At 37.7% G+C, this 25,757-nt stretch overlaps 1 protein-coding gene across 4 annotated transcripts; it reads right to left on the bottom strand.

Moving 5' to 3' along the window:
- Positions 1–129: 129 nt before the first annotated feature.
- btk (Bruton agammaglobulinemia tyrosine kinase) lies at positions 130–25,709 on the bottom strand. Of its 4 annotated transcripts, none has more exons than XM_027135545.2 (18): positions 25,560–25,709; positions 19,115–19,278; positions 18,823–18,927; positions 13,762–13,843; positions 13,535–13,663; positions 13,328–13,386; positions 13,046–13,233; positions 12,832–12,894; positions 12,554–12,608; positions 11,089–11,171; positions 1,957–2,084; positions 1,798–1,872; positions 1,475–1,646; positions 1,082–1,298; positions 920–984; positions 683–801; positions 447–604; positions 130–357 (listed from the first exon to the last, which is right to left on the bottom strand). In XM_027135545.2, the coding sequence occupies exons 2-18, from the start codon at positions 19,253–19,255 to the stop codon at positions 286–288; spliced, it is 1,911 nt and encodes a 636-aa protein (XP_026991346.1). In that variant the 5' UTR covers positions 19,256–19,278; positions 25,560–25,709; the 3' UTR covers positions 130–285. The 4 variants fall into 4 exon arrangements, with proteins under 4 accessions (XP_026991346.1, XP_026991347.1, XP_026991348.1 ...); XM_027135546.2 differs by having other exon boundaries at positions 19,115–19,274; positions 25,560–25,683; XM_027135547.2 differs by lacking the exons at positions 18,823–18,927; positions 19,115–19,278 and having other exon boundaries at positions 25,560–25,601.
- Between the last annotated feature and the right edge of the window lie 48 nt (positions 25,710–25,757).

Genomic DNA, 25,757 nt, shown 5'->3' on the forward strand with positions numbered 1-25,757 from the left:
GATGCAGTGTTAATTTTGGATTTGTAGGTACAGTCATATAATAATATCTGGATCTGATAATTGACATTGGATGCTGAGGAGAATTTTACACAGTAAACATTACAATTTGAGAGGACAAAAAATGAAACATAATGTAAAAAACATTTATATAGAAAGTTTCACAAAATCATAAATACTCTATTTATATTTACTAATTGTAAATGTAGCTGCAATTCAGGGCCCAGTGTTTTTATGTTTGCAGGGCTATCCTAATATGCAGGCATTTTCTGTCACTAGGTTGGTGGTCTAGTGGAGATTGTCAAGCAAATCCTGAATGGCCATCACAAGATCCTGAAATGAGGGTCGTTCATCTGGTTTCTGAAATGAGAAAGAAAGGCTTGTCTTAAACTTAAATATAGTTCATCAACCAGCATATATTTACTGTTTCAAGACAGCCCAGCCAGTACCTCATGCCAACATTTGGTCATTATGGAGTAGATTCTATCGTTGGCCATCTGAGGGCGATACAGTCTATAGCCAGCAGTAACTTCATTCACTATTTCAGTATTATTCAGACGTTCATATGGCATTCTACCTAGTGTGTAGACTTCCCACATTAAAATACCTGTGGAAAGACAATTGCAGTATTTTTAATCCTATTCAGCATTCAACATAACAAGTATTAAAAGTGACACATACTAACCAAAGGCCCAAATGTCTGACTTGCTGCTGAATTTGTGGTAAAGGAGTACTTCAGGAGGTGACCAGCGTACAGGGAACTGTGAGCCAGCAGAGCTAGTATATTCATCATTAAGGACATACCTACAATAAGAGAAACTATATTTTTAACTGGTGAAGCCCTAAAGAATGGTGTTTAATGAAAAGTTTAAATGTACTCTGGAAGGTAAAGATATGGAAAGGTGAATGTTTTTTTTTTTACCGTGACAGTCCAAAATCAGTCACTTTAACAGTCCCATTTGAATCAACTAAACAATTTCTGGCAGCCTAAAAAGACAAATATACAAAAATAGTTTCTATGTAATAGGTCACATTTAATCATTTAGACTTGATTTTGTTTCTGTGCTTTTGTAGCAAAACTCACAAGGTCTCTGTGAATGTACTGCTGGGATTCTAGGTAGGCCATTCCTTCGCTCACATCTTTACACATCTCAAGGAGTTGAAGAGCAGAGGGGTGTCGCAGGTACTCCCGTAAGTGGGTCAGTAGGCATCCGTTTGGAAGAAACTCAGTTACTATGTAAATAGGTCTTTGTTTTGTGCAAACACCATATAGCTGAACAAGATTTTCATGATGAAGTTTCCTAATTTTTTAAAGAACAGATTTATTAGTATATATGTTCTGATATGTATTAAGTACACACACAAATATATACAGTATATATAAATAGTGAAAAAAATGAAAAGGTGTTTGCCCCTTCCTGATTTCTTTTTTTGCAGGTTTGTCACACTTTATCAAATATATATATAGTTGACTCACATCATGACTTTAGCCTCTTCGATGAAATCATCCTCTGACATAGAACCCTCCTTGATCATTTTTATGGCCACATCATGCCGACCCTGCCACTTTCCATATTTAACAACCCCAAATTGCCCATTGCCTAATTCTTTGATAAAAGTGAGTTGGCGGGGATCAATCTCCCAGACTCCTGAAATAGATAAAAGAAGCAATTTTCTATCTTCTTAGAATGTAATCATAAACTGTATATATATATATATATATATATATATATATACATTTTATGATCCATGAACTGATTTGTTAAAACTGATCAAATTGTACTTCAATTGAAATCTCACCATATCCCAGGCCTGCAGTGGATGGTGCATTCTGAGCTCGAGTTGACACAATGTATTTTAGTCTGCTCACAAGTCCTAAAACAACAAGGAATCAAACAAATGTTAAATTAGTAATTTTGAAAACTGCTTTTGTATGTGAGTATCATGATTAGGTTATACCTGCAGCATTGTGCTGGTGGTAATTGATGAGGTCTGGTATATTACTGAAATAATGCTTCTCTGCCAGGTAAAACTGTCCTTGTTGAGTGGATATTATGTTGTAGTGTCTGCAGCTGCCAACCACTTCTCTGAAGAGAGACCAGAAATTCTGCTTTGTTCAGGCTACTATTCATAAATTGCATTTATATAAAGTAGCATCATCACGCATAATTATGCAATTAAAAATGGGAACATTTGTTAATATATAATATACATTTTTTTGATTATATGAATGAGAATATTTTGAGTTGAACTTCTGGGACAATATAGACTTATTTACCCAAAAGTTGTGTACAGTCAAATTCCATCATGAATTCTATTGACATTTTCCTTATTCACTAATATTTTGGTTAAAGTGTCTGTACAATTATGCATACTATTGTAGTAAAACCAAAAACAACACAAATAGCAAATAACATTGATAATCAATTTAACAAATGCATCCTTACAAAAAAAAACATGGGGCTTTTTGTTTAAATTCAATTTGTAAATGTGAATGAGAATGCTCAGACAAGCATGTTTATTAGCTCTAGCTTATTTATTGCATGTTGGGTAATAGGTAAATTTGATAAAGTTTTTGGAAGTATTATTAAGTATTCTTCGTAAATAAGTATTCTTTAATTTACTTGAAGAAACTGAATACTGTAGATCAGATTTAACTGGCCAGATTTATTTAAAGCTTCACACATAAATAAAAGTAAGTTAGATGAAAATTTAACTTACTTTTATTTATGTGTGAAGCTTTAAATAAATCTGGCCAGTTAAATCTGATCTACAGTATTCAGTTTCTTCAAGTAAATTAAAGAATACTTATTTTAATTAATAAAAATAACATTTTTGTTGCATATTCCTCGATTGCAATAACTGCTTCAAGCCGGTGACCCACTAACATAAAAAAACTGTGGTATTCTTCTGTTGGGTTGCTTTTTTGGACTATGGTAAATTCTGAATATATTTTGGCATGCTCATTACCCTCTGTCCTGGGCTGACTGTATAATATGATGACCGTATATTCCTTTGTTTTGTGATAGACATTCATTCTGTTCTGTTCTGATAAACATATACCAAGCCTAGACACTCTGTAATGAACTTGTCAAACCATAAGTACAGTAAACATGTTTACTAATATTTTAAATTCATGAAACACTACACGAGGTGATATTACTTTATATCAACTAAGAGGTAGTAGTATGTGACTCAGACTTTCTGAGTGAACCCGAAAATTCTTTTGAACTGGTTGGATAGTTTCTTATGGCTAATGTTTTCCCTTCAATCTTCCCATTAGGAGGTGAAATGCACACTTAGTTTGGCCAGTGTAAAAACATTCCACTTTTAACCTCTTCAGGACCTCGCCCCCTTTTTTCAGGTTTTTCGCCTACATGACCTACCCAACAAAAAGTGGTACAGCTCCCACATACTTTGACACACAGGGGTTCTCTAGTTTCAGAAACTAGTTTCAGATTGATTCTAGGCCTTACTGGCACAAAGTTACAGAGGCTAGAATGGAAGGTTTTCATTTCCGCCTGGGTTGTTTACCTGATAAACTGATTAATCTTATTTTTCTGGAACATGTTAGGGACCAAATTAACAACTGAGGGTCATAGCCACATGTCTTGGCTTTCACCAAAAAAAATTTCAAGTCAAAAGACCCAAAAATGGCTTCAATAAAAATATTTTTCTACGGACATGGTCGTCTGGTCCAGCGTTTTTGTGTACTTGTTTACTGTATAACTTTGAATTAAAAGGCTGCATGCTCAGTTTAAAAGGCCTAAAACAAGCATAGTCTCTCTCTACTACTCTGGTGTGAAAACAGGCCTGTAACTTGACACCCTGAGCTGTGAGAGTGACAAAAGTCAAGGATTACGCAAGAATTCTTCTGCGCAGCTTTTTCACGCAGAACCAGGGAGCAAAGAGGGGGGTTGCCGCATATCGTTGGAATCGTCTGCTTATTGGCTAAAGAACTGTATAGGTCCCGGCCCATTTCATTGCTATTGGAAGGAGTAATTGTCAGTCAAATGCGGGTTCCCAAAAATTATGTCATGACATCATTGGCTTCCCAGCCGTCTATCTCTGCAATACAAGCACCGATTGGCTCATATGAGGGCTTGTTTGATTCGTTAGGTTCTGGGCTATTTTTTTGTATAGAATTTTTGAATACCCCAATGAGAAGTTAGAGCGGCAAAATAAAATGATGGCGCACTACTGTTTCCAGTTTTCGGAACACAAACGGAAAAATTATTGAGCAAACGAAACGAAAAATTATTATGAAACTTGTTTCTGGGTCATCCCCTAGTGGTCACTTTGACTTCCGTGCCATGCACGGCACGGCGGCCCGTAACAAGTTTAACCCTGTTGAAGTCGTTTGTTGGTTTATCAGTGTTTTTTATCATTGTCTTGCTGCATGATGAAGTTCCTCCCAAATAGATTGATATTCATTTCTATGCAATTAGGCAGACATGAAGAGTCAATAAAGATCAATAGTGTGCCCATTCCACAAGAAGCCATGCAACAACAAATGTACCTGTTTCACAGGTTAAACTCAGGGCAAGAGTAGACATTCAGAACTATTAAATGTTTTAACAATCAATCAAAGAGGATACACCTGTCAGTGGCATGTTCCAATATTTCTGATCACTTGAAAAATGGGGGAATACAAGTGAATAGTGTTGCCAGTAGGTTTGTGAACACTTTACAATAATCTGAATTTACATAAAAGTGTTAATGAAAATATGTGCAGCTCTTGACCTGCTTTGTGCTGTTTCTAAAAAGGCTGTGATGCTTCCCATCTGGATGGTTTAGGTGTAAAAGTTACAACCAAAAGATGCCACCAAAGAAGGCAGTTTAGGGTCATTTAAGAAAAAAGAAGAACATAGATAGATAAAGACCTAATCACATATGATCTTAGGAGCTATGTTGTCTGGGGCTTTTTGCCCCTGGTAGGGTCTCCCAAGGCAAACAGGTCCTAGGTGACAGGCCAGACAAAGAGCGGTTCAAAAAGCCCCTTATGAATAATTCAAAATCAAGGTCCGTAACGTCGCCTGGTATGGTGCAACTGGGGCCCCACCCTGGAGCCTGGAGCCAGGCCCGGGGTTGGGGCTCGCATGCGAGCTCCTGGTGGCCGGGTCTTTCCCCAAGGGGCCCGGCCGGGCTCAGCCCGAAGGAGCGACGTGGGGCCGATCTCCAGTGGGCCCACCACCTGCAGGAGGAACCGTAAGGGGTCGGTGCATTGGGTGTCAGTCGAAGGCAGGGGCCTCGGCAACCCAATCCCTGGACACATCATTTTGCTCTAGGGACATGGAATGTCACCTCGCTGGGGGGGGAAGGAGCCTGAGCTGGTGTGGGAGGCTGAGAGATACCAACTAGAGATAGTTGGGCTCGCCTCCACACACAGCTTGGGCTCTGGAACCCAACTCCTCAAGAGAGGCTGGACTCTCTACTACTCTGGAGTTGCCTGTGGTGAGAGGAGGCGGGCTGGTGTGGGCTTGCTCATAGCCCCCCAGCTCAGTCACATGTGTTGGAGTTCACCCCTTGAACGAGAGGGTCATTTCCCTGCGCCTTCGAGTCGGGGATAGGTCTCTCACAGTTATTTGTGCTTATGGGCCAAATGGCAATGTAGAGTACCCGACCTTCTTGACGTATCTGGGAGCGGTGCTGGAAAGTGCTTCGACCGGGGACTCCGTTGTTCTATTGGGGGACTTCAAAGCTTAAGTGACACCTGGAGGGGCGTGATTGGGAAGAACGCCCCCCCTCCTGACCTGAACCCGAGTGGTGTTCTGTTTTTGGACTTCTGTGCTAGTCACAGTTTGTCCATAACAAACACCATGTTCAAGCATAAGGGTGTCCATCAGTACATGTGGCACCAGGACACCCTAAGTCGGAGGTCGATGATCGACTTTGTGGTTGTTTCATCTGACCTCTGGCCGTATGTCTTGGACACTCGGGTAAAAAGACGGGCGGAGCTGTCAACTGATCACCACCTGGTGGTGAGTTGGATCCGATGGCAGAGGAGGAAGTTGGACAGACTTGGCAGACCCAAACGTACTGTGAGGGTTTGCTGGGAACGTTTGGCAGAGTCTCAGGTCAGAAAGATCTTCAACTCCCACCTCCGGCAGAGCTTCAAACAGATCCCGAGGGAGGTTGGAGACATTGAGTCCGAGTGGACCATGTTCTCCACCTCCATTGTCGATGCGGCTGCTCGGAGCTGTGGCCGTAAGGTCTCCGGTGCCTGCCGTGGCGGCAATCCCCGTACCCAGTGGTGGACCCCAGAAGTAAGGGATGTCGTCAAGCTGAAGAAGGAGTCCTCTCAAGCCTGGTTGGCTCGAGGGACTCCGGAGGCAGTTGAAAGGTACTGGAGGGCCAAGCGAGCTTCAGCCCGGGTGGTTGCAGAGGCGAAAACTCTGGTCTGGGAGGAATTCGGTGAGGCCATGGAGAAGGACTATCGGTTGGCCTCGAAGAAATTCTGGCAAACCGTCCAGCGCCTCAGGAGTGTTTACAGTGGGAGAGGGAATCTGCTGACTTCGACTGGGGACATTCTCAGACGGTGGAAGGAGTACTTTGAGGATCTCCTCAACCCCATCGACATGTCTTCCACTTTGGAAGCAGAGGCCGAGGGCTCGGTTGTGGACTCGTCATTCCCCCAAGCTGAGGTCACTGAGGTAGTTGAGAAGCTCCTCAGTGGCAAGGCACCGGGGGTGGATGAGATCCGCCCCGAGTACCTCAAGTCTCTGGATTTTGTGGGGCTGTCTTGGTGATGTGATGAAAGCTAAACTGGTATTTGTGAATGAACGGCTGAGCTGGAGAAGGTGAGTGGTAAGAATATGCACCTGCAGAGAATAACACTAACAAATTTTCTGTGTTGCAAGTGAGATGTGGTAGAGATGAGCATAGAGCAGGGGTATTCAATTAAAATTCAAAGAGGTCCAGTTACTAAAATTTCCTCCCAGCAAAAGTCCTAATCTTATATTGTCACTTAAAATAGTGTACCCTCATGTTAATAAAATCAATAATGCACATACATTTCTATATAATTTATTGTTAAATTTCAAGTGTCAAAGTCTGAACTTGTATGGCACTTGAACGGAAAACAATACTGTAGTTGTCTTTGCTACATGTCAAGTAACAGACAACAGACACTGAATTTCTTCTGAATAAAATAAATAAAAAGTGCAAACACAGCTTTGAGCAGCCTGAACTTAGGGCCTATATTTCAAGTAATGTAAAACAGTCAGACTCTTTTGAATAAAATAAAAGTGCTTTTAATCTTTAAGGAAAAAAATTAACAAAATACTTTTGAGCTGCCACTTTTTTAAACATTAACTACATTAATAACACAGGAACCTTAGGCAAAAGAACATTTCAAGTAAAATAGAACAGGGCAGAATTTACTGAATAAAAGAAAAGTGCAGAGCTTTGAGCAGCTCCCTTTTTCCTCTCTCCTTTCCACCTTTCCTTACTCCCTTTCCATCTTCCATTCCTAGTGAGAGAAATGGGCATGTAACTGTCCTGCCAGCAGTTTGAATCTTAATTGTCCTGCCAGCATAATTAGGTGCATTACTGCCGCCTTCTGCTCTGGAGTATGGAACAGAAACTATCTGTTTTTGGCTTGGCTTTTGATGACGCCCCTGTCGTAATAACTAGATTACCTGCGTATGAACGAAAGATTTATCTTTTTTTTAATATCAAAGAGCTTATATAAACTTATGATATTAGATTATAATAAGGAGATGCTTAATATGATAATATTAGAATTTTAACGGGTCCGGGCAGACCAGTCACTCGGTCCGGATCTGGACCGCGGTCTGCCATTTGGTGATGCCCGGCATAGAGATATAAAAGCAGCTTAGATTTGTGTTTGTGTGAATAAAATAAAAAAATATATATATTAATTGTTCCAAGTCTGCCTCCAGCTTCCACATTCCTTCCCTGAACTTGGAAAGTGTGACACCATGTCATTGGTTGTGATTTGATAAGATGACTTGCTAACATGTAGCCACAAAAAAGAAGTCTACAGAGTTGATTTTATTAATTGTTATTTACAGATATCCAGAACCATATTCTGAATTCCTCTGTGAATTTGCAGATTTCATTTAAAACTTAGTTGTTTTTAAGACAAAGTATTAATTGTGGAATTAATTTTGATAATCTAGAAGACCCCACTGAGAACAGCAATTGTATCCAGTAGGTGTTAATCAAAACATAATAGTACAGTACCCACTCATAATGGATGTCACACTCTTGCTCTCATTCTAATGTTCTGAATAAATATGGAAAATATAGTTTTCCACAGTTGAAAGCTATCACAGACCATTATCTCATTTCGTTCAAAATGCACCTTAGACACAATTTATGCACTTGGCCAAGTCACCATGTTAAATGTACATTTCCTTCTGCTACTGCATAGAGATTTACCAATAGTCTCCCAGAATTAATATCCATTATTGGATTGTGTTCTGACCCAAAGAACTTGATTAGGCAACTGATTACTTAGAAATAATGTTTTGCTATAATCCTGATATTGTAGCTACATTTAAATGGAAAATAATAAAAGAGAAAAAACTAGAACTAGTACAATGACCACACATGAACTTTGAAACTATAAACTAGGATATCAGGAGGGTTAATGGTGTCCAACAAAAGTATCAATATTTCAATTACCATGGAAGGAAAGCCACCTGAGCTATCAAAAATTCCTTTGGTGTTCCCAGATCAGCATATATTTCCACCCTAACTGAAAATAAATTTACCATTTTTATTTAATACTGTATCAAAATTAACTATGAGTAAAACCATTGTAGAAAAACACACACCATGCAGCATCAATGACTTATTTCAATGGGATATTTTTAATTGTTATCTGTTTGTAGATCTAAATGGTAACTTCTCTAAGCATACTAATGTTTGGTGTTAGATAAGGTTCTGTTTTTGGCTCAACGCTTTTCTTCATATATATGCAATTTTTCTTAAACATGGTATTAGCTACCACTGTTATGCTGATGACACATTTATACAGTATGTTTCAGCAAAACCAGATGAGAGATACCAACTTATAAAGATTGAAGAATGTGTAAAGAACATTGTACTCTATTGTGAACAGTAACAGTAAATGCTTACAAAATTACTTCTGCTAAATGACAAGACAGAAGTGCTTATACTAGGAACACATGCGGTCAGAAGAAGAAGCTTTCTATTTACAGAATGACTTAGTTGGCCTTTCTTTTTCATTATGTGAACCAGTAAAAGACCTTGGTTTGATTATTGACTCCAGGCTTTCATTTGAAGCTCATGTAGATAATATCACTAGGACAGCCTTCTTTCATGCCAAAAATATTGCTACGAAATATGATGTCACTACATGGTGCAAAAATACTACCACCATTATTACCACTAGGTTGCATTATTGTAATGCCCTAATATCTGGATGTATCTTCAAGTATTCACATAAACAAGCTCCAATTAGTCCAGAACACAGCAGCTAGAGTCCTAATTAGAACCAGAAGATGTCCCTCCCATCTTATCCACACTGCATTGGCTCTCAGTCAATCTTCGTATTGTATAATATTACTGACCTATCTCAGACTGTACTGAATGGTCTTGTGCCATAGTACATGAGTGACCTTTTTTTTTTTTTATCTGCTATGCCTACTTCAATAAAAAGTTAACACAAAAAATTAAGAATACAGCAAGGGGGAAAGTTTTTTTGTGCAAACCCCTGCAGTTATGGAACTGCCTTCCAATATGTATTTAGGACTTACACACAGTTTACTGTAGGTGTTTGAGTCTTAAATTAAGTCACATTTATTTAGTCAAGCTTTCTATGTAAAGTATTTCTTAAGTAAAGAAGCAGGTCTGGTGGGTTCATGGGCAAAGAGTGTTTGGTGAACCGGGAGGGATGGATGGTGTTGCCTAATTGCCTTACTACTCATGCAAGCCGCTCAGGGTTTCTGACTGTGCACTGGTGTCACCAAGGATGGCACTGTTGCCACTGTTGTCTCAGGCTTGTCCATGTATCCCTAATATCTATATTTTTAGATTTCTGAGTTCAATGAAATACTACAGCAAAGTGGGCCACAAAAAGTTGCCAAAGAAACTGCAAGACTTAATTGTTGAAAATTACAAGTAAAGAGAGGGATATAAAATAATATTAAAGACACAAAATGTACTATGGAACACTGTCAAAACCATCATCAGTAAGTAAAGAAAATGTGACATAGCAAAGATGAGGAAGACCTTCCAAAGTTGAGAGGTCAAGGAGAAAACTTACCAGGGAGGCTAGAGCCATGGACACTTGTCAAGATAGATGGGAAAATGAACAGATCCTAATAATAGAATTTTACCATCCAACACGACAATGACCCAAAGAACACATCAAAATCAATCATGACAGAAAAGGAAAATCAAAGTCCTGGATTGGCCAAGGCAGAGCTCAGACCTAAATTCCATCAAAAACCTATAGAATGACCAAAGCCATATACAGTAGCGCCCCTCACAATTTGAAGGAACATAAAATGTTTTGCAAAGAAGGGTGGTAAAATTTTCAAATGTATAGATGTGTGAAATTAATGGAGACTCATTCACAAAGACGGTGATGGTGTTTTTATTTAAAATATTTCCAATAATTTAATATTTCTTTTATTTTTTTTCTGGATTTCTGTTTGTTGGAATATGGCATTAAAATGTAACAAGTCTGACATTTATGTTGTTATTTCTGTTTTTATATTTTAAAAACCTGCAATTTTTACTTTTTACTACAAAAATTGTGCATTCCTGTGCATTGCCCACTATAGCTTTTCAAATATGCATATGGAATATGGGTAATAACCACATTTTATGTCTGGTGTAAATTGTAAAAATAGTTGAGCTATCATTAAAATGGTGAGTAAAATATTCTATTATGTGTTTTAGAATTATACATCGTAAGTTTGTGCAGACAGAATGAAATGTTGCCTCTGCTGTAAAGGGACTTAACATCAGAAATGTTAGTGATTCCCTTATCACTAATAACTTTTGCTTCAAGTTTGCATATATTTACATGGGTAATTGTTTGAATTCTACTTAAAAAAAATAACTTTTTCACAATGTGGACGTCAAGCTCACCCAATTCCCTTGGTGAAAACAGAGACGGTATATTTTCCAGTGTATCTTCCTGAGTCTCGCACCAGAAAGCCACCATCTTTATTCTGTATGTAAAAGACAGGTATAAAAGCTTTATTAAAGTGTGTAACTATTTAATAAAAGCTTTAATAAAGTGTGTAATTATTGCATGATTGTACAATAAGAGTTCTATATCACCCCTCTTAACCACCAAGAGAAGTGCCTGCAAATTGCATGCAAAGTCACAAGAACTCCTATTGCTGGTTAATGCTGAGAGTTTTATAGTTTTGGTAATGCCAGAACAATTTGATGGAGTTGCTGTCTGAAATCGTAGAGTAGACTGAAAGAACATCCTCAAAAGAATATATCCAACTGGATGAGAATCACATAGCTGTATCTAACTGACTTGCTACTATTTTTTCTCTTTTTCTCTCAGCCCACCAAAGTTATTACCCACCAAGGTATTGGGTAATGGATAATTGTTGAAGGTGGGGTGTGTTTATGGTGATGTTCATGAGTATTCGCTGGTGCCAGATGTTATTCCATTCTGGAGCCAAAACTTTAAAATAGATGAAACTGTCATCACCCATCCACTAATTGTTGAAACAAACTGGCTAAAAGTGTTAGTGTCATGAGACACAGTGTTAAATGTTTGAATAAGAGACTAAACAATATTATGGCCAATTTCTTTTGGTTGGGGTATTTGAGGCAATATTCACTGCTGGTATTTGGCATTTCACAAACTGAAAAATAAGCTGGACACCCTGAAAGCACCATTGTGGTCTAAAGGTCTCCTTGAGAAGGATTTCCTTTGACCTCATAGGCTATTAGAAAAAACTGCACAAAAGCAGTAAACAGAAACCATTCCTTTTTGCAACATCTCGGATCTGAGGTGTTGCAGAGGATTTTTTTCTATTATCTCCCAAGTTGGGATCCTGAACAAGATCCTAACAGATCAGGACACTTTTGTTATGTAATGGACTTATAATATGTAAACAATATGAACTGTTATGGTTTAAATTGATTCATACCACAATTGTCATGGCTGGACAATGATTTCTGCCAAGATTGCTAGATTCACACTTTGTTGAGAAGCTTGTCCCACATGTGGGGTAGCAGAAAAACTGTGGAGTGACCTTGTGGCTGAGCCCTGTGTTCCTGCATAAGGTGTTGTCACCCAAGTCTGTGTACCAATTTTTTGATCTTGCAAGGTCATAATTGCAAGATCAAATTTACGATTTACAGCTATGTGCCTTGAATGAGAGTGTGAATGAGACTGTTTCATTGTCATTTCTTGTCTTAGCATGGTGCACACATTAACTCAGATTCAGATATTTATCACAACCTTTGATGGTTATCTGGTGTTCACAGAGTGTTCCTAGGTTCACTGTTACATTATTAATAAGCATTTTGAAACCTCAGACTTTCAACATTCATTATTTTATGTTATGACTTATCTTATACTCACCTCAGTCTTAAGTAAATTTTCTGCTTGACTGCGGTTCATGTTTTTGCAATACCATCTATATAGAGACAAAAAAAAAAAAAAACATATGTATGCCATACATTCTGTTGGCACTGGATAGCATTTATCAAGAAACTTTATTAGATGATTAAATTAATCTAATGAAAACAATGAACACAAACTGACAAAAACAAACATTGGCACAGACTTTTGATGTATGCATTTCTAAAAATATTTGTATGACAATAGTTTTTAGTAAATATTACAAGAAGCATACTCACTCAAATTTCTCCAAACCATTCAAGGCCTCAACCACATAGTTACTTGGAATATATCCCTCGATCCTGCAAAAAAAAAAAGATTCAGACTAAAGATTTTTGCTTACAACATCTCAAAGCATTCTAGCAAATCTATTTTAGACTGTGGATTATTTGATGTAACATTTGTTGAAAAGTGGTATTCATTTGTTGTTGTATTTTGTCATCCCAGTCTTACCCATTATTGTCTTTGGCTCTAAACCAGTTGGCATCACATATTTCCAAAATTGTGTATTCGTCATCCTTTTTCAACTCCAAGTCTTGGGGTGCCATGGGAGTGTAGTCATATTCTGCAATTACTGTCATACCCACTGAGAAGCCATGCTGCTTTGGTGACTCATGGAACAAAGATGTAGAGGGCTTAACCTGAGGCAAATCGATAACAAATATCTCATTTCAGAAAATATAAAAATAACATATGGGATCCATTGAGATGGTGACAGAACAATAACAAGCTGACCTCTTCAGGTGTAGGTGGGAGAGGTTTCCTAGATTTACGCCGAGATACTACGGAAAATCCTTTAAAGGAGATTGATATTGACATATTCATTATTAGACTAGCATTTTTTTTCTTTACAAAATCATCAATAGTATATTACAATAAACATGTTTAGAGCTTGTTTAGAAATGTCATTGAAGGTAAATTTTCTTTTTTCCTTTTTCAGACCTCCATTTTTCATTTCCAGCACCTTGCAGCCCATAGCCTGCTTGACTTCCTGCTGGCAACACTTCCACACTCCATCCTCCCAAAAACAGGGGTGGTATTTCTGCATTAGGTCTTTGTTGAACCGGACCACTTTAACACATATGTTATGGAACATTAACAAAATGTCTCCACATAATGAATTCAGAGATCTGCAAAGACTTTATCCCATATATGAAGAAGAATCTGACCATGCTTAAGTTTATGTATCCACTGCTTTCGTATATCATCTGTTTTGGCAAAAATGTAGAGTGGTCCCTCATCATAGACTATCTGTAATGAAAAACAGACATTTAATTTCTGATAGTAAAGTTTCTAAAGTAAAGTTATAACATAAACTTCTGCATATTGCTTAGATAGTTCAGTTGCTTAAATTATTATGTTAATTATTACGCTCACTGGCAGATGGAAACATTTTTTTATATCACTTTTCTTTAATCCACACTGATTGCCTGATTTGTTTATTTTGCAGTAAAGTGAAAAAGAAATCCAAATCCAAAAGGGTAAAGGCAAAATCAAGTAAAAAACTTCAGGGGTAAATGTCTGGAGGTTGACTTGGCCATTAGAACACCTTGATCTTTAGGCATCCACATGTTGATTTTTAAGTGTGCTTGGGATTGTTGTCTTGCTCCAAGTATCTTGCTGGGACACTCCTAGAAAGAATGACAAGGGTCTTGAAGGCTTTCCATTTGTGAACAATCCTTCTCATCATAGAATGTTGAATTTCAAATTGTTTGTTGATGACCGAATCAGATTGATGAGCGACAACAATTTCTTCTAAGCATTATGTAGATATATACAGCAGGGTCAATACCAATTACTCATCACTTGTTTGATATTTGAGTATCGTTGACCATGTTCTTCTTTTCATTGCCACAATTTACACATCTTCTAATGGTTACTTCCATCAGGATTATGCACCATGTCACAATTCACCTTAAACTGGTTTCATGAACATGAGTTTAATGTTCTTCATTGGTATTCTCCTTCACTGGATCTCAATTTAGTAGAACATCTTTGGGATGTGGGATGTGCACCATCCAGTTTTCCATTCTGAAAAATCTACAGAATTGCATTGAGTGATGCATTCAGATGCTTTGTTTCTTGGCTACAGTCCATTTATCAGTTGTCACTGCAGTCACAATCTAAATCTGGGTATGCTTTTGCGCAGATGGGCAATGCTGTAGCACATTGTATGCTAACCAGAGGCCCACTAATCAGGAGATTCTGTATGTGTGTTAGCATCTAATGAGGGAATCTAATCTTAGCTAGCAGCTACAGAAATATGAATGGTTATAAAAAGTCTGAAAAGCTGAAAAGAGGTCAGGTTACTGCTGATCATAGTTGTCAAATGTTATACCGATAGATCCAGAGTACACTTGAGGTCTGGCAAGTATATCAGGTGAAATATTTTATTTTATTACCAAATACTAGACTATATGGTCACTTTGTGGCCTGGGGATGCATGTGTATGTGCACAAGCCAGGTTCTCAGATTGTGTTGAGAAAGCTATAACCACAATAAACTGCATTACCTCTGTATCATAATCATATGAAGTGGGCAGACTAATTATAAACTTTGTAGCAAAAACTACTGCTTTTGCTATAAAGTGGATAAAACAAAATGTCTACACACCCTTATGAAATTGCAGATTTTTAAAATATAAAGACAGAAATAACAACAACATAAATGACAGACCTGTTACATCTTTATTGTGATCTAACAAAATCTAAACAAAAATTCAAAGAAAAAAAAGTTTTTAATAACTGGGAACATTTTGAATAAAAAGAACCTGATTATTCAAGTGTACCTGATTATTAAGTGTACACCCTTTCTAAGTGTCCTCTGAATAGTACAGCCACACTGAATAGTCACATCACTTAAAATAATTCTGATTAAAACCATATAAAATCATCTATTACCACAGTATTTGCTTGAATTGGGATTGCATTCTTCTGAGAGTCATGGGCCATAAAAAAAAACCAACAAGAAACAATAAGGAGAGGGATATAAAAGAATATCAAAGGAACTGAACAATGGAACACTGTACCATGGAACACTGTCAAAATTATCATCAATAAGTAGAGAAATTGTGGCACCACAGAGACACCTGCAAAGATCAGGATGAACCTCCAAATTTGATGAGAGAATAAGGAAAAAAACTTTTCAGTGAGGCTAGGGCCAGGAGCACTTGTCAAGATGGATGGGAAAATTAATAGCTTCAAACACCAAGATATTTTGGCTCAAAAACTTCAGTCCTGTCCAAAAGCTGAAAATGAAGAAGAATCTTACCTACCAACATGACAATGACCCAAAGCACATATCAAAATCAACCAAGACATGGCTTCAGAAAAGGAAATTCCTGGAATGGCCCAGGCAGAGCTCAGACCTCAATTTCATCAAAAACCTATGGAATGACCTAAAAAAAGCCATACACAGGAGATCCTCCAAATTTTGAAGGACCTTTTTTGAAGGTTAACATTTTAAAGTATAAGTGTAAAATTAATAGAGACTTATTCAGAAAGACTTGATGCTGTAAAAGGCGAAAGGTACTTCCACAAAGTATTAGTTGGAATGGGTTTTCAGACGTATGCATGCAATCAAGATGTGCTAATTATTTTTTATTTATTTAAAATATTAACAATAATTGAATATTTATTTTTTCTCTGGACTTCTGTTTGATGGAACACTGCATTAAAGATGCAACTAATCTGACATTTAAGAAACTTAGTAGGAAAAAACTGACAAAAAAATGCAAAATATAGGACAGTGTGGCAACAACTCCAGAATACACAATCCAAACTTGGCAATAGTAAAGCACAGAAAACAGGTCATACAACAAAACAACAAAAAATGGCTTGGAATTTTAATGGCTTAACATTCAGTTGATGGCTCGGCCACCATCAATTTCTAAAGTCAGTGGTGGTGCCATGGTGCCATGGTACCAGGGTGACGTTGATTTCCGTGGTAGGGTGAGCTGGTTTGAGAAGTGATGCGTGGAACATGGGGGAGATTTGATACAGTATGTGGGTGGTAGTTGGAGAAGGTACAAAACCGGGTTTACCTGGCATATGATTTTAAATGGTCCTTTGAACCTTTGACTCAGTTGTTTGCAGGGTAGCTTCAATTAAAGATTCTTAGTGGAGAGCCACACAAGACCTCCCAGTTGTGCCTGAACCAGTCGTCTACTGCTGGTATGTCTGATGAATCTCCAGACCATGGGAACAGTGGGGGTTTGTAGCCCAGGACGAGACCCGTGGATGATTGTGTCAAAGAGTTCGGTGCATACTCTGCCCAAGGTAGGAACTCACACCCTCTGTGTTGGTCCTGACTGCAGTGGACCCGTAGGTAGTGTCCTTGCTCTTGATTAAGGCGTTCTCCCGAGCTGTTTCACTGTGGGTGGCAGTCGGATGTTAAGCTTATACTGATGATTAAGTTATATATGCTCTCCAAACCCTCAACGTGAACTGTACCCCTCTGTCTGACACATGTCCTCTTGTATTTTATAGACACGAAATACGTTAATAAATAGTTTTTAGCTTCTTCCATGGCTGTGGGGAGGCCTTTAAGGGGTATCATCTTGCATGACTTGGAGAATCAGTCCCCAGCTACCACAATGGTGTTATAGCCCTGGGAGATGGGGACGCCAGTGATGAAGTTCACTGCAATGTGTGACCAGGGTCACTGTGATTGGGTAAGGGCTTGGGGAGGTCTGCTGGCAACTGACTAGGAATCCTGGATTGTGCACAGACTGTCCATGCTTGAACGAATTCCGTGACATCTGTCATGATTGTGGGCCACCTGAAAGCATTCTTCACTAAGCTGGTGGCTTTATTTATGCCAGGTTGTTTAGAACTGGGAGCTGTGTGTACCCACTGAATATTCCTTTTCCTAAGATTTGACAGTATGTAAAGATGGGCCGGGCATTCTCAGGGTGTCTCATTGGATGTCTTCCATGAGGTCCTATCATCTTGGAACAATGAGTATGGATCCAGGTAATATCAGTTCCAGTTCCTGATTTTCACTGGCTGAGTCATGGCAATGTGTAGGAGTGTTGGCTCTGCTGTTCTTAGCTCTGGTTCAATAGTTTACTTTAAAGTTAAACCTTATGAAAAACTGTGCCCATCTGGCCTAGCGAGGGTTGAGGTGTTTAGTGTCCTTGACGTATTTCAAGTTGCAGTGGTCAGTGATTACTAGAAATGTTCAGCGTGCTCTCTCCAGCCAATGTCACTACTCTAGTGCCTTTTTGTTGGTGAGGAGATCTTATAATAAATCCTCTAATACAAATGGCTGTTTTGGGTTGGGGTGTCGCAAGACGGGTGTTGAGACCAGTGAAGTCTCCTGGGCTTGCTGCATAGTGGGGTGGTGAGTGGGGAGGCCACAGAGCTGTATCCCTGAATGAAGCATCGGTAAAATTGATCAAACCCAAACCTTCTGAGGTTCCTTGATCCTGGGGGAGTTTGGCCATTCTATGACTTTGCTTTGACCTTGGTATTGTCCATTTCCACCGAATGTCGCTGATCATGTACCCCAGAAAGGTGGTGGTTGTTTGGTGAAAAGTGTACTTCTCTGCTTTTATGTTGCAGCAAACTTGATAACTGCACGTTGCAGCAAACATGATAACTGCACGTTGAGGCAAACGTGATAACGTTTTTTGGGACATGGGTGATGTGTTGTTTCCTTAGTATTGGAATAGACTAAAATGTCATCAATATCACACAATCGCACACACATTCAACAACTATCTAAAGATTTCTGTGACAAATGATTGAGCTGGAGCATTAGTCAATCTTTACGGCATAACCAAGTACTCATAGTGCCAGTGCGTGGTCAAAAATGCCATCTTCCACTCATCCCCCTAGGATCCGTATGAGCTTGCATGCACATCTTAGAACAAATTTTGTCAATACACGTGCCTCTCTGAGTTGTTTGAGGGAACGCGGGACTGGCAGCAGTGGGTATGGGTATTTTACCATTATGGCATTTTACCCAAAGTACTCAGTATAGGGTCAGAAGCCTTGTACTAACATTTGAACAGGGAAAAAAGGGTACATGGATTTTGTATACACTGATGAAGGAATTCACCAGCCTATCTGACACAATATTTATCACAAACCTGAGTGTGATAATTATTGAAATATCAGAATATTTAATGTCATAATCAGTGGAATTAATTTATTAATTAATTATAAATACATTAACATTAATCATTACAATCACAAAACATATTTAAAGGGGCTCTGTCACCTCACCTGAAATGGGAACAATCGTTCAGGGGGAGCATTGTCTTCTGGTATCACAAGCTCCACACATTTAATCTTGTCAATGTCAACAAACCCCTTTAATCCTTTTTTTTTCTGTATTCAGAAGGATTAACTAAAGTTAATAGGTAATCAAGTAATAGCAATAAATGAAGTAATAGCAATAAAATAATCAGATTTTTTTTTACTGTGGTTTAATCATTGCATACAAATACATATCTCTCTTAACTAGAATAAAATTTAAGCTAAAAAATCACTTACAATATTAAAATATATGTCTTACCCCTTTTTCAAAGTCATAATCGTAGTATGCAATCTTTTCCTGTGTGAGTACAAACAATCTCTCTTTGAAGTTTAAGGGTGAAGTTTTCTTCTTTTGCTGAGAGCGTTTTATGAATACCTCTTCCAGCATGTTATCTGACATTGTTCATTCAGGTATGACACTATCTTAAAAACAAATAAATGCTATTAAACAAATTAATTAATTATGATGGAATGAAATATTATTTTGAGAGTGTCTTTTTAAAAAAACAACACAAACACAGACACTTGGATCTATATATGTATATATTTTTTCATTCACACTCTCACACACTCAGTGACTGAATACTAACTATGTCTAACTATATCTATTCGTATAGCATCATGTTACGTGGATTATATGGATAGATGCACTATGCATGTAGGTTCAGTACTAAGTAACTGCCTAAACCTTAATTAGAATTAACCTTATTGTCATATCCCACAGATGCCACGCCATGACACCACTTCTGCTCTTCAACCTCTTTGATTTACTTTTTGCCTATACTTTGTTACAACCATTTTTATTCTCATTTTCTTTCCCTTAACCTTCTATCTTTGGAATAAGAAGATTGACCAACTTGACTATGACAGCCTTTTAAATGAGACTGTTGTACATGCAGCACAAGCTTGTACAAAATAATTTAATAATTTTGAGACAACAGACTATATTGTTCACTCCTAATCTTTGAGTGTACATACAGTGCTGTACAGTTCTTCTTTTTTACTCAGTTCAGTTGTGTAACTATTGTGCTGTACTATAACACAACCAATAAGGAATTATTCAGCACCACTGTTGTTAGTTTGTTCTGAATTAATTTGATGGACCAACTTCCAAGGGCTGTTTTTTAAATGACCTGCAACATCTAATGAAATGTTTTCACTTTTGAAGTTATTGCATTGCTGAATATAAGTAGATTATTTGCCTCTTGTGGGTGCAGGGCTACATAAACCATTTCCGTTATTATTTGTGATAGTTGGTGAAGTTGGTCTAAATTTTGACATGCTTCTTTGCGCTTTTGCACAGATGTCTTAAGTAACCTATTGATATTTGTGACTGGTTGCTGTGGCATTGCTAGAGTTTTGGTATGCTCCTGCATCAGCTCTTACATCTTGCATGTTGATAAGATGTATCCCAAATGAAATGCATATGCACTGTTCTACACCATTTTGTTATACAGTCGTATGCAAAATTTAGGAACTCCTGAGAATTTCCATGATTTTCATTTTAAATATTTGGGTGTTCGGATCAGCAATTTCATTTTGATCTATCAAGTAACTGAAAGACAGTAATATTTCAATAGTGAAATGAGGTTTATTGGATTAGACAGGTACATAAATTTGGGCACCCTTGCCATTTTGTTGATTTAAATACCTGTAACTACTCAGTTCCACTGTGAGGAACATAGTGATGAAATGGAAGACCACAAGCACAGTTCTTGTTAAGGCCAGAAGTGGCAGGCCATGTAAAATATTGGAGAGGCAAAGGTGAAGGATGGTGAGAATGGTCAAAAACAGCCGACAGACCACCTCCCAAGACCTACAACATCCACTTGCTGCAGATGGTGTCACTGTGCATCGTTCAACAATTCAGCGCACTTTGCACAAGGTGAAGCGGGAGAGTGATGCGAAAGAAGCCTTTTCTGCACACCCTCCACGGCTTCATTTTGGAATCGCTTGAGGTATGCAAACACACATTTGGACAAGCCAGCTTGTAGAAAAACAATTACTACCCACAGTAAAATTTGGTGGAGGTTCCATCATGCTGTGGGGCTGTGTGGCCAGTGCTGGAAATCTGGTCGCATGGATTCCACTATTGAGAATAATGTTGAGGAATCAGACACAAGACAACGACCCAAAACACTGATCAAAATCTACTCAGGCATTTTGCAGATGAACAAATACAATGTTATGGAATGGCCATCCCAGTCCCCAGACCTGATATCATTGAACATCTGTGGGGTGATTTGAAGTGGGATGTCCATGCTCGGCAACCATCAATCCTAACTGAACTGGAGATGTTTTGTTAAGAAGGAATGGTCTAAAATACATTCATCCAGAGTCCAGACACTCATTACAGGCTATAGGAAGCGTCTAGAGGTTGTTATTTCTGCTAAAGGAGGCTCTACTAAATATTGATGTGATTTTTCTGTTGGGGTGCCCAAATGTATGCACCTGTCTAATTTCATTTTGATGCATATTGCGCATTTTCTCTTAATCCAATAAACCTCATTTCACTACTGAAATATTTCTGTGTCCTTCAGTTATTTGATAGATCAAAATGAAATTGCTGATCCAAATATTTATAAATGAAAATCATGGAAATTGTCAGGGGTTCCTAAACGTTTGCATATGACTGTATATATAGTGTGAGTATTCACATTAAAAATTCCAGGAAACAGCTTATACTTAATATAAGCTTAATCAATAAGCAAAAAAAATTGTGATCCATTTGAGACATACATTAGATGGTAGATTAGATGAAAAGAGTTTTGACTTTGTTTTGAAGTTCTTTTTGGAAAAGACTTAAATTGGATTTTTTTAATATTTAAAAGTCTCAACTGGTTCCTCAGACCTTGTATTGAATTAAATTCTATTTTATTTATGTAGCACATTTAACAATACACATTGTCACAAATTGGCTTCACAGAAGCAAGTGGATTACTGTTTACATTTAGCTACAACATCCAAATATAAAAAACAAAGAAAAAACAGTCTAAACATTTCCTAGTGTTAATCATTTCCTTGTTTATCACAACTACTGCCTCATCAACCATTGCATCTCACAAAGTATTTAGCATATTTACAATTCTGACCAAGTTTGAAGTTTAATTAATTAAAATCACAGTACACAAATAATTTATTGTGCTAATGTAGAATGTTAACTAAACACTTGCCTATCAAGCATATAAATTGTGATAATTTCTACTAACCTTATTTATCTAAGTAAGTTATGTAATATCTACTATTGTATGTATCCTCTGGCAAACCAAAAGGATACTTGGCAAGTCAGCAAAGCCAAGTGCATTTCATGAAAATTAATTACTGATTAATCTGTAATATATCAATTAACGAAATATTCAGGTTAAAAATCTTTATTTAAATATGTCTTTAAGTGTTATATGAAGTAAAAATTGTAAATGGAAACAATGAAAATCAAATGAAATGAAAATCAACCATGCAACCAAGACCAAAATACACTTGGTTAGTTGATCATTAGGATACACCATTTCCTAACACTGAAGTGGCAGATATGGGCCAGCGGTTTTCAGTAAATATCATACCATCCATCAAAACTACCATTGCCTTGGCTTGCTCATTAGGGATCAATATGAAAATTCATATTTTAACTTTTTTAACTGCTTTGTGTCCATTGTTAAAAGTCTATATAAATACAATTGAATTGATGCAATTACTAGCCCATTGTTTTTGGCTGAATAGTGTCTAACTACCAGTCCATAATAGACCATCTAGAGCCTGACCCACAGTAATGCAGGTACCTGTTATGGATCTGTAATTATGACTTTCTCCATTTGCAGATCAAAATTGATAGGCATTACACAATGACCAAAAGTATATGCACATCTGATCTTCATAACCATTTTTGCTTGTTGCAAATTGTATTCCAAAACCATGCCCATTAGCTGATCTGACCTTTGCTGCTATAACTGCTTCCAGATTCACTAGTTAATTGTAGACCAAAAAGGAACTGTGTAAACAAGTGAAGTTAGGTGTGACCCTTCCCTGTAATAAAAGCATGCAGTCACACTGGCCCTATGTAAATTAAATTGAAGATTCCTGTTCTAGACAGTTGTGCGTTTTCATATATGTGGAAACAATTGGAGTGCAAAAAAACACTAGTTTGTGGATGATCGTGAATGTGAAATCTGAAAGTGAATGACAGAATATAGTCCCCATATTTATCAAACCTATACTTTCGGCACTGGGGCAAGTGGCAACCTTTCCTGCAGCTTGATCTTTTTGTGCTTTTTGTGTTTTAATGCCCTTTTTTTGTGCTTTTTCTGCTCCTTTTCTTATTATTATCTATCCTATGGATATGAATTTTTACACACTGAAACCTGTTTATTTAAGAAAACATCTACTTGCCCTAAAAATAAAGTCCTGTACCAATGTGATTCCCTTTAAACCTGGCAAGGTAAGGTGGCCATATTGTGGATGTAGAGCCAGTGCTATGCTAAAGGCTAAATGGCTAGCAAAGATGTGACAATATAAGCCTTCAGTACCTTTTGTGGTGTAAAGTGAGAACTCACTACAGAACAAGATCGACAAACTAGCTGTGCTTGTGAAAAAAATGTCAAATTCTACAGTGTGTGCAGTTAGTGTGGAGCAACCAGGCTTCAGCACAGTCAGGGTGGATAGAGACAATAAAACCTTTTGGAAAGCGGAAATGTGGAGAACTTGCTTTTTACCTGAACACAAGGTCGTGTAATTCTGGGCATATAAGCATTAAAATCTCCTGCTTATACAGGGACATTGAACTTCTTGTTGAATGTTGACCCCTATTATTTGCCTAGAGAGTTTGGACACTCCATTGTTGTCATAGTTTTACATCCCTCCACATGCCAATGTGGCATTGTTCACAGTGTGAACCCAGTTCCAATGAACAACCCAGGTCTGATGAAGCCACACCCTGTAGGGCTAAATGACTTCAGGCCAGTCACCCTGATGTCACATATAATGAAGACCATGGAGCAGGTGCTGCTACACCACTTGAGGTCACAGGTCCACCCTGCCCTCGACCCTCTGCAGTTTGCATACCAGGAGAATGTGTAAGTGGTGGATGCCATTATCTACATGCTATAACGATTCCCCTCTCACCTGCACAGGGGCAGTAGGGCTGTGAGAGTTATATTTTTGGCCTTTAACACCATCCAGCCACTGCTCCTCAGAGATTAACTGACAGAGATGTGTGTGGGCTCACATCTGGTGGCTTGGATTACTGACAGTATATGTGACTGGAACACTGCAGGTCTGACAAACTGGTCAGCAGTATGAGAGAATCACAAGGGACTGTGCTCTCTCTGGTCCTGTTGAACCTGTACTTCAAATTGGATTTCCAATATCTATCTATCTATCTATCTATCTATCTATCTATCTATCTATCTATCTATCTATCTATCTATCTATCTATCTATCTATCTATCTATCTATCTAAAAAATGTTTTTAATTCAGTGATTAGAGTATTTTCAATGAAATATTACCCCCTTTTTTAATATTTCCTTTGATTTAATTAGCTATACATTGGTCTTATTTGGTTTTAAGTTTTGCCAGTGGGAATGTTATATTGTAAGTTGTAAAAATGGATTTGATGGATTCTTTCTTTCTTAGTTGGGAAGCCATGGTAGCTCAGTGGTTCATATGTTGGGCTACTGATGGGAAGATTCTCAGTTCAAATCCCAGGGCTAACAAACTGCTTCCACAGTCCCTAACCCTCAACTATACAAAGCATGTATTTAAAAAAACATTGAGAACATACTCTGTCCATATAAAACAATTGTTAGGTCTTGATCTATGATAAGGCATCATAGAATTATACAGTATACAAATAATAGGCCCACAAGCAATGAACTAAAAAAATAAAAAGCCTGCTACCTCAAAAACTGCATTTGTTTTAGGGGGGAGGGGGGGGGGCTGTTCTTATTGGCTATTGTTAGCACAGTAACCCTTTTATCTGTACTGTAACCGATGCAGTGCATGAAAATGGTCAAGGAAGTCAGATGGTAGTTGCGCATTTATTGTAATTTCCATGAAACCCACATTCTTCTTACATCTTACAAATGTTAGTTTGTGTCAGGACTATATTTGTTGCAGATATTAAGTCAGCCTATTTTTTTCAATGTATAGCTTTATTTTGCTAGGTTACATGGGCTTAAACATGTCCTGGATGTTCTGTTATTAGCAAAAAATAAAAACATATATTGAGAACATAAAAAGACAGCAAATTTAGACACAAGATCTTTGCATACATGGCTATATCTTACTGTTACCTTAAATAAATCCTTATTAAACTATACATCTTGTGCTGCATATTTAAATTAGCAAGAGACATTCAATACAATATAAAAGCTTTTTGTTTGTTTGCATTATGATAAGGTATAAACACATGCTCAACAAAATATAGGGGGACCATTAGGCCAGTAAGAAACCCATTAAAAAAGTTTACATTTTTAGTACTCTATCACAGCATCTACAGATTTTAATATAAAGAAAACAAGCTCATGAAAATATTACAGAATATATATATGGCCGGATTATTTAATTTATCTAAGTTTTTTCCTGGTAAACAATTAAAACTTGTTCTAAGAATCCCAAAGTTTTAACTTTTTCTTAGAAGCTTCACATAAAATTGCCCCAAGTGAATTGTATATCAGTGAATTGTATATCAGTAGAACCCCAGAACACATACCTGTTTTTCTCCAATATGCCCTGTGAAAGATTTTTAGAAACAAACTTGGTGGTGGCAAATATGTTGACTTCTCTATTCCCCCGATTCAGAAAGTGTCAATGTGCACAACAGTTGACTAAACCCCACCCTTTCAGAGGATTTCTTTACCAGTTCCTCTTTTGCTTCCTGTTAATTTTCATATCACCAGTTGTTTTGCTC

The sequence above is a fragment of the Tachysurus fulvidraco genome, chromosome 17, assembly GCF_022655615.1.
Source record: "Tachysurus fulvidraco isolate hzauxx_2018 chromosome 17, HZAU_PFXX_2.0, whole genome shotgun sequence".
In the NCBI taxonomy this organism is placed as follows: Eukaryota; Metazoa; Chordata; class Actinopteri; order Siluriformes; family Bagridae; genus Tachysurus; species Tachysurus fulvidraco.

What these genes read in the sequence shown, in the direction of transcription:
- btk (XM_027135545.2), bottom strand. Translation starts at nt 19,255, where the DNA reads ATGTCAGATAACATGCTGGAAGAGGTATTCATAAAACGCTCTCAGCAA. An exon ending in AACGATTGTTCCCATTTCAG is followed by an intron (nt 13,844 to 18,822) that starts GTGAGGTGACAG and finishes TTTTCATTACAG; the next exon opens with ATAGTCTATGATGAGGGACC. An exon ending in AGTACATTCACAGAGACCTT is followed by an intron (nt 985 to 1,081) that starts GTGAGTTTTGCT and finishes TTGTCTTTTTAG; the next exon opens with GCTGCCAGAAATTGTTTAGT.